The 10,396-nt window shown below is 33.9% G+C and overlaps 1 protein-coding gene across 1 annotated transcript; it reads left to right on the top strand.

Annotated features, from left to right (window-relative positions):
- The first annotated feature begins 8,127 nt into the window (after positions 1–8,127).
- LOC148253714 (uncharacterized) lies at positions 8,128–8,709 on the top strand. Its single transcript, XM_088219865.1, has 2 exons — positions 8,128–8,289; positions 8,374–8,709. Exons 1-2 carry the CDS (start codon positions 8,128–8,130, stop codon positions 8,707–8,709), a joined length of 498 nt encoding a protein of 165 aa, XP_088075991.1.
- Positions 8,710–10,396: the final 1,687 nt, after the last annotated feature.

Here is a 10,396-nt window from a genome sequence, read left to right as displayed (position 1 = left end):
TTCACATTTAAACAAGCAAAACAGTAATTCATGCCGAACAGACAACATACAGTATCACTTCTTCAGTCATTCAACCCATAATTAATAAAACAGTAATATATGCACACCAATCTGTAAAATGAACACATCAAACCTCATTTTGCATTTAAAGCTGTAAACAGGCTAAATAACAGTAAATCACCAATCACACTAGACTCGGGCTCCATTAGCCACCTTAAACAATTTCACACATTCGTTAATTCAAGAAATACCGTTTTATCATTTTGAACTTTAATACCGTGATAGGAAATAGGGTGAGGGGTCCTTACTTGTTTTCGGGATCCGAATACGATTCACAGTGCGCCTGCAGGCTGTCCCTAATTTTCCCTGAATTTTTCCCGGGGAACTGAAACACACTAACAGTACCTGCACGTGTTCCAAAAAAAATCCAAATTAGGCCCAGGGCCCCTTTCGGACCAAATCGCAACTCCGGCACGGCGGCTCTGCCGTGCTCCGGCGACGGCGCCGCCGCTGGCGGCGGCGAGTCGCCTCGGGTTGGCTGTTTTCGGCCGTTTTCGGCCGAATTCAGCCACGCTCGCATTGGTCCTTGTCAGAAAACAACCCTAGGGCCCTCGGGGGGCCAAAAAATCACGGAAAAACGGAGCTTACCGGCGGCGGCGCTCTCGGGTGCAGCGGCTCTCCGGCGAGGTTCGTGTTTTGGTGATTCGGCTCCGGTCAACCTGTAGAGAAAAGAATGGTGATCACGGTGATATAAAAATTGCATCGAACGGAGGCCGGGAAGGGCCTCGTCGGAGGCAAAAACCGAGAGGGGCGCAGCGGCGCCGCTGGGTTTCGGCCGCGTATTCCGGCCGTTTGGCCGGGATTTCGGCCTCAATTTGGCCATAGGAGGAATCAGTGGAGAAAAACGAGTCGGGGGTATGAAATTTACCTCGATCGGCGGTCGGAAATTTCCCCGGTGCGGCGGCGAGTGGCGGCGGGTGGCGGCGGTCGACCTCTGGTTCGTCTTCTCCGGCGAGCGGCTGGCGGCTAGGGTTTTTGGTCTGGTGTGGAGGTTCTATTTATAACCCCTTGCCTTTTGATCACAGCCGTTCATTTCGTTTTAATCTGGGCCGTTCGTTTTTGATTGAATCTGGGCCGTCCGATCGCGTGATTGATCTGGGCCGTCGGATCGCACCCACGCGGATCGCCAACGTGGCTCCTTTCGGAGTGACGCGATCTTGCCACGTGGCAGGCCCTGGTTGGCCGGGACTGCTGACCGGGCCTGCTGACGTGGCACCCTTTTTTTTTTTTTTTTTTTTTTTTTTTTTTTTTTTTCTCCTCCTCCTTTCCGGGTGCTACATTTATCGTGGAACACAATAATCACACAGTCGAACAATAAAACTTTACGAATAATATTCCAAATAAAATGGATTTTTAATTTAATCTGTCTCATGCTAACGGGTCTATAAATTGAAGTCTTTTTAGTTATTAATGGTAACAAAATTAGTAACTCCATCAAATGATTATTTTTCATAAACAAGTATTATATACACACACACACTATCATTTGGAAAATCTGAAGTCAATTTCAAAGTTGTCATAATTGTATTAAAAATGATAAATTGAAATAATTTTATAAATTTAAATATAAAAATGACAAATTGAAATGATTTTATAAATTTAAATAGTTATAAGTTTAAGAATTAAATTATAGTTAAAAAAATTTGAGATTTAATTATAAAAATAATAAATAGTTAGTAAACTAAAACAATAATTTGTACTAAAATATTACATAATAAGATAAAAGGATATAAGAACTAAATAATAATTTACAAAAAAAATTGAGATCTAATTATAAATATAATAAATAGTTCATGAACAAAACCAATATTTTTGACTTAAACATGTGATAATAAGATAAGAGGATATATCCAAATTGAGTCCAAATCGAAATAAAAGGACCTAAGAGCAAATATTTGCTTAACTACATGATGAACAATTATTGTTCTTAAAAAAAAATCAAGAACAACTATGTTCAAATATACAATCCTCTGTACAATAAGTTACATGAAAATAATATTGAACTCTTATATATATATATATATATAAATCTATGTATGTGCATACATCTGTATAAGAAGCCAAAGGAAGGGAGAAAACAATATGTCTGTATATCTGAACACAGTTTATCTTCTTCAGTATCTACCTTTTTGAAAAAGAAAAAAAAAAGATTATATGCAAATATATCAGAGTAGAAAGAAAATGTTACACAAATATGTTGCTGGAGCCATTCCTGAATGGCAGAACGCAGAGCAAGGTTGGGGACAATATTGCAGTGTGCAAGCTTAATGTTTGTCATGGATGAAGTGTCGTGGCCACTGTCTAACCATCCTCTCAATGCTTCTGCTTCGTAAGTAAAACCATATGCAGCTATATGTGGATCTTGCATGACTTCCTGCAGTGCAGGTTCAAGGAATATTTTTATTTTTCTATGCTATTTTGAGCTAAGTTTTATGCGCAAAGCCTTCTTTAGATGACATTGATGCATTTGAGACTGAAGGGAGGGAAATAATAAGAACCGGAGGAAATTATATCCTACTTACTGTTGGGAATATAAGTGAGCCAACGATCCAATTATTCATGTAATATATTAAATATATTATTATTTGACAATTTATTTTAATATATGATAATAATATTTTATTATCATATCGTTTAATTTATGTGATAAAGTCTTTAATTAAATTTGTAGGTTTTACATCAAGATGAAGATCTTGATAATGAGAGTAAAATCTTTTATAATTTAATTTAAAATGTTCTTAATCGTTGGATCATCAAAATATGATAATAATGATCCGGTAAGACTAACATATATGTGATAGTCTCTATAAGATAAAGATTAGTTGATCTCATTAATTAAATCATATATATAGATGATGCATATGGAGATATGATCATTGAATCGACCCAATTGAGAATTTCTAATAGTTAATATTACCTTAAACTGTCAATAGTACTTCTTATTTTGATAAAATGTAAGAATTTCCTTAGATCTGAGATCATCATAGTAATTGATAAATCATTTATTATACTTTGATTCTGAACACCTATGGTCATAGACTGTAGTTGAAAAGATATTGAGTGTGTGTGATTAAATTCTTGTAAAATTAATGATTGGTCAAGACGGAATCTGCCAACTTGGGTAATAAGTTTAAGTTCTACTGTAACGGCCCCAGAAATTAAAAGGAAACGTATATATAAAATTCTAAGTGCGGAAGCAAAATAAAATATTATAATTAACATCCCTTACATAATAACCAAAACGTATTAAACGTATGAAAGATTAAACTAACTAAAGTAAATGTTAGAAATGAATACTATAAGGAAAACTATAAAATCTTTAGGCATCTACTCGCCGTCTTCCTGCGAAACGGGCTCGGGAACCAAATCCTCATGATCTGAAATGGTTAAGTAAGGAATGAGCTACACTAGCCCAGTAAAGATATCACAATATCTCACTGTCACAGAAGTAAAAGTTGGTAAAAAATAAAAACGACCAATAGAGCATAATTTATAACAAATTCATTTATCAATAATAAAACCCTTTACTGTCCACTTACCTCGGTGAGATTCATGAAAACAACTTATGAAAACAATAACATTAAAATATCATAAAATCATACGCACTCTGTAAAATAACAGATGTCATACTCTTAATATTTCAATCATCAGGTAACAAATTTCCTCTTTTACCAGCCTACCAGTATCCATGGGGATCCATAGGGGTCCCCGCTACACATGAACCATTCACCTTAATAACGTAACTCCAGGGCCATCCCCATACCCTGTCCGGTACAGGCGCCAAAACTATAAACCTCAATACCCCGTCCGGTGCAGGCACCAAAACTATAAACCTCAATACCCCATCCGTTATGAGGGTGAAGCGGGCCGTCCCCATACCCCGTCCGGTATGAGCGCCAAAACATTTAAAGTCTCCATACCCCGTCCGGTATGAGAGACAACGTTCCTAGTAGGATTCTCTATGGACCCGGTCAGTCCACCATCTCCCAGGATATCTAGTGAGACTGTCAACTTATCCATTTATCAATTCACATACCTTTTATATTCTTTTCTTAGTTTTCTGTCTCTCACATAATCATGAATATTTAAACTAGTAACGAGCATCCAACAATGCAGACATATCATCGGGTTCACAAAATCAAGCCATAATGAAGTAAACAGTAATTCATGCATTCAAAACCATAGAATAAATAAATCAGATACCATAATGCATTTTCAACTGTAAAATAACTAAAACAGCAACTGACTGAAAATATATCAAATTCGCGCTTCATTAGCAACCTTAATCAATTATACATATCTATTAATTCATAAAATACCATTTTATCATTTATTAAGCTTTAATGCCGTGATAGGAAATAGGGTGAGAGATCCTTACTTGATTCGAAGTCTAAAATCGATTTTTCACTGTGTTTACGAGCAGTCCCTAGATTCCCTGAATTTTTTTTCAGAAACTGAAACACACTTCCGGTATCTGCACATGTCCCCAAAAAACTCCAAATCAGACCTAGAGCCACCTCAGCCAATTTTGGAATTCCGGCACTGTGGCTCCGCCGTGCTCTGGCGACGACACCGCTGCCCACGGCAGCGATTCACCTCGGGTTAGCTGTTTTCGGCCGAATTTAGCCAAACTAGCACCAGTTCCTGTGAGAAAACACACGTAGGGCCCTCGGTGGGCCAAAAAAATACAGAAAACCGAGACTTACCGGCGGCAAAGCTCTCGGGTGCGACGGCTCCTCCGGCGTGAGTCGCGATTTGGCGTTTTACTCAGGTCAACCTGTAGAGGAAAGGATGGTGGTCACAATGGTGTAAAAATTACATCGAACGGGAATCGGGAAGGGCCTTATCGGAGGCAACAATTGAAAAAACCTGCGGCAGTGCCGTTGGACTTTGGTGGTATTTTTCGGCCAATTGGCCGGTGGTTTGGCTCCGATTTGGCCACAGGGGGGTTCATCATCGAAATCCGAGCCAAGGAGATAAATTTTACCTCGTTTGGCGGCCGGAAAGTGCTTTAGTGCGGCGGCGGGTGGCGACGGTCGATTCCTCCGGTGGCTGGGCTGTCTTCTCCAGCGAGGGCTCTGGTAGCTAGGGTTTGGAGTTGGGTGTGGATGAGATTATTTATAACATTTTTCTTTTAATCTGAGCCGTCCATCATGATTTAATCTGGACTGTCCGATCGTGATTAAATTAGAAATGAATCTGGATCGTCCATCGTGATGCAATCTGGACCGTCCGTGCGTGATTCAATCTGGGCCGTCCGCACACGTGCAATCTGGGTCATCCGTGCGCGCGTTTGATCTGGGCTGTCCGTGCGCGCGGGAACGGATCTCAGCCATTCGATCGCGCGCACGCGGATCGCCCACGTGGTCCGTTCCGCGTGGCCTTCCCGTGTCAGCATCTCTACCATGCGGCGTGTCCTGGTTGGCCAGAGCTGCTGAACGGGCTGCTGACGTGGCACAAATTTTCTAAATTGCGTTTTGACTCCCGGTTTCCGATTTTCTTTTCAAAAACACCCACAGAATCTGAATTTTTACCACTTTTTCCCAAAACTATTTTCAATTAAACTCCAATAATAATTTTACCTATTTTTATCATTATTATTATTTTTATTTCTATTAAATTAAATTAAACTAAATTAAAACCATATATTATTATTTAAGTAAATTAATTAATAAAATTAAAAAAAATATATAATAATTCTAATAATAATAATAAAAATAAAATTAGGGTGTTACATCTACATTGTTATTTATTGTAATGACTAAATTAAAATCTTGGCCAGGACAATTGAATGAAAGAAGAAAAAAGTTTCTTATGTCATTCATTAGTCAATTATAACTGACATAAAACATAGTTAGTTACCTATTGAGATTTGACAGTTAAACTATATTTTAGGATTCGGAGTAATAACGACGGAAATAAATATTACATATTTCTTTAACAGGTTCTTGAGAGTAATTGTACATTTCATACGATTCGGTTGTTGAGAAGTGTTGATAGATAGGTTTGACCAATTTACTACCGGTTTAGTGTTGAACCTATGGAGTCGCACACTAACGAGTGTTCTGATTTTTACTAAATAGATTAATTATTTGAGAATTAAATTAGAGAATTTAATTTAATTAAATAAAAAAAATTTCTGATCTAAATGGAATATTATTATATTCTTTATCAGTATCGAAAATATAATTAATATTATAGACAAATTGAATTTTTTTATTTTTAAAATAGAAAATTAATATTAATATTTTAATTCTTATATTATTAGTGTAATAATATAAATATGTATGACTATTATAATAATAAAGATTATTATAAAATTTAATTTAAAATTAAATTAGTTTATAAAATTATTTGATTAAATAATAATAATTAAAAAGGATAAACATATATTATATATATATATGTAAATATTTAGGTGTTATAAAAAAAAGGAAAGTGAATGAGTTTAAATAAAATTTGGACGTCCACAGGAAGAGTCGTCCAGGAAGAGTCCAACAGGGACTCCTCCAGCCATGGCACCTATATATATATATATGTGATATATATATATAAATATGTGGATGGGGTTTGGGGTTTTTGAAGAGTGAGAGAAATGAATTAAAAAGCAGCGGCACACCAAAAGGCAGATCGGTGAATTCTCTGTTAATATTTTATTAGAAAATTTTAATATATTTATATTATTTAATTTATCAGTATCTTAATTAAATAGTTGAATGATAAATATTAATTTTGGTGTAGATATACATAGAATATTTATATTTTTAAATAATTTTAACTTTAAAATTCATTCTCAGATATATTTTAAATTTAATTATTAATCTGTAATATAATTTTTAAATACAAATAAATCAGATTAAATTATTATTTTTATATTATGCTGTGTGGTATGCACGTGTTATAATCCATCAGTGATATCAAAATTATAAATTTTTGTGTTTAAATTATATTGCTAAATTTTAATTTTTGATATTAGATATTAAATTTAAGCTACTGGAAAATTAATGTACCTGCTAGAAAATTACGGTAACTGTAATATATATATATATATATGAGATATATAGATTCATAAATTTTCTTTTTTTCTGCCAGTTGCTGTACTCCCGCACCAAAAATATATAAATGTATATGATATGTATATATATAATGAAGAAAAAATTGGCCAGGGACTGTACCCACTGCACCAATATATATATGATATATATATAGATATGTATATGTGTATGTCATGTGTGAGTTAGAAAAATTATTTCTTTTGAATATTTTGTCTATATATTTATAATAATTTTTGAAATGTTTAATCATAAATATATATCATATTTAGTTTTTAATTATTACATGTATATTTGTCCTTTGTGTAATTTTGAATTAAGTATTACATATAATATAAATTTATTAGGACTAATTGTATGTAGATAATTTAAACAAGATTAATTTTATATTAGTGATTTGATTATTATGTTTTTATAATTATTTTGATAATTATATTATTTAATTTAAAATTGAGTTCATGATAATAAAATATAAGATATTTTATTATATTACTTATCATCAAAACAAATAAATTTATTTATTTTTATTTACAAATAACGGTCTGATAACCAGGAGATTTGTAGTTCGAGAATAAAATAAAGTTATTTGTTGCATAAGATGTATATATGAAAATAATTATTTCAATTTTATATCAATTGCATGGACTACCTGAAAAATATGAAATTTTATTAATTGTTTGTCATTATGATGGTTGAACTCAACTATACTAATAGAAACGACCTGACAAACAGGAGATTATTTGGTATAGAGCAATTTTATAGAAGTTGTATAGGGATACAATTAGTAACAGTACTTACATTTAAAATATGTGTGAGAATCGATTTAACTACCAAGGGGCTCATTTATATTGTTAGAGGATTCCTTTATTCCACTAAACTGAAATATAGATTTTTTAAAATTGTTTGATTTATTTAGTGGAAATATCATTTAAATAAAAGTTTATTTCTTTATGATATATGTAAATGTATTCTTATATTATTGCATTTTCTTTTCTTAAAATTCAAATTTCTCAATATGTCTGTTATATCACTGCGTGTCATACTTGACGCCAATAAATTGGTTGAATCAAATTTTAATGACTGGTACCCAAATATGAGAATTGTTCTCATGCATGACAAGCTTATTGACATGATCGATAAGCCTACCAGAGACACCCCACCTGAGGATGATGCTGAGGCAGTCAAGGATTTTTAAAAATACTTGACAGATTGTCTTACTACCAAATGCATTATTCTTGCTTCTATGAGTTCTGAATTCTAGAGGAAACAAGAAGATATGGATCCCCGTGCAATCATCGATCATCTTAAGAAGATGTATGGTGTACAAAGTAGGACAGCTAGATACCAGTTATCTAAGTCTTTGTTTGGATCCAAGTTGACTGCTAACTCTCCAGTTGGGCCCCACGTTTTGAACGTGATTGGTCTTATTGAAGAACTTCAAAAATTAGGGTGCACATTGGGCAAAGAACTTTCTCAAGATTTGATCTTGCAGTCACTACCTGAGTCTTTTTCACAATTTATTATTAATTTCAACATGAATAAAATGGATTGTGATCTTCATGAGATGCTCAATATGTTGATTGATTATGAGAATTAAATTGCATCTGAGAAGAAGAAATAAACTGTCATGTTGGTTGGCAACTCTTCTAAAAGGAAAGTTAAGGGTAAGAAGAAGCCCAAGAAGTTTGCTGCACCTAAGGGTGGTGTGACCAAACCCAAAGGTAAGACAAAAGCTGACCAATCTGATGCTGAATGTTTCTTCTACAAGAAGAAAGGACATTGGAAGAGAAACTGCAAGAAGTATCTTGCATATCTGAACGATAAAAAAACAAGGTAAGACCTTAATGAAAAGTGTTTTCATGATTTCTTTAACTTCTATTAATCCATCTATATGGGTATTAGATACCGGTAGTCATTTTAACATTTGCAATACGTTGCAGGGACTACAGATTAACAAAAGATTGAAGAAAGGAGAAATTAATCTTCAAGTTGGGAATGGTGCAAAAGTTGCAGCTCTAGCTGTAGGATCAATTTATCTTAGGATGCCTACGGGTAAGGTATTTTTGCTGGAGGATTGTTATTACGTTCCTAAATTTATTTCGAACATAATTTCAATATCTCTTTTGGATGGAGTTTGTTCTATTTATCATGGTGATGATTTATATGCAAATGGTTATCTCCAACATGGTATTTATGTCTTAACTGATATGAATGAAAACTCAGTTTTGCATGTTTCTAGTCTTAAGAGAAAAAGAGATGATCAAGTAAATTATACATATCTTTGGCATTGTAGGCTTGGTCATATTGGAGAGAAAAGAATAAGTTGTAAAAGGAAGGTTACCTTAACAAATATGATTATGAATCATATGCAATTTGTGAATCTTGTCTCATAGGAAAATTGACCAAATCTCCATTTATTGGAAGTGGTAAAAGAGCTTCTGAATTATTGTGACTAATTCATACTGATGTTTGTGGCCCTATGAAAACTCAAGGCAGATGAGGATATTCTTACTTTCTCAACTTCACTGATGATATGTCAAGATATGGATTTATGTATCTTATGAAACATAAATATGAGTCTTTTGAAATATTCAAAAGATTCCATAGTGAAGTTGAGGAACAGACTAATAAAAGCATTAAAGTGCTAAGTTCTGATAGAGGAGAATATTTTAGTGATGATTTTACTAGATATCTCAAAGAGAATGAGATTATCTTATAATGGACCCCTCTTGAAACACCACAACATAATGGTGTGTTCGAAAGAAGAAATCGAACCTTATTAAATATGGTGAGATCAATGATGGAGTTTACAGATCTTCCAATTAATTTATAGGGATATACTTTAGAAACTGTAGCATATTTGTTAAATAAAATTCCCAATAAGTCAGTCTCTACAACACCATATGAGATATGGAAAGGACACAAATCGAGCCTTAATCATGTTAAAGTTTGGGGTTGTCCAGCTTATGTTAAGAGATTACAAACTGATAAGCTTGACTCAAGATGTGATAAGTACAGATTCATTGGGTATCCTAAAGAAATAATGAGATATTATTTCTATCACCCATCTGACCATAAAGTGTTTGTGGCTAGGGGAACAACCTTTTTGAAAAGAGAATTTCTTTTTTAAGGAAATTATGGTGAAAGAATTGAACTTGATGAAGTTCAAAAAACTAATGAATCAATACAAGAAGAGGATAATGAGAAGTAAGTTGAGCAACTTTTACTAGATATTTTAAAGATGACAAGGAAGTTGTCATCTCCAATGGTTGAGGTTCAAGAAA

This window comes from Carica papaya, chromosome 5 (assembly GCF_054855325.1).
Source record: "Carica papaya isolate Zhongbai chromosome 5, ASM5485532v1, whole genome shotgun sequence".
NCBI lineage: Eukaryota > Viridiplantae > Streptophyta > Magnoliopsida > Brassicales > Caricaceae > Carica > Carica papaya.
This window is presented reverse-complemented; position numbering and strand designations above follow the sequence as displayed.

What these genes read in the sequence shown, in the direction of transcription:
- LOC148253714 (XM_088219865.1), top strand. Translation starts at nt 8,128, where the DNA reads ATGTCTGTTATATCACTGCGTGTCATACTTGACGCCAATAAATTGGTT. An exon ending in CACCTGAGGATGATGCTGAG is followed by an intron (nt 8,290 to 8,373) that starts GCAGTCAAGGAT and finishes TCTGAATTCTAG; the next exon opens with AGGAAACAAGAAGATATGGA.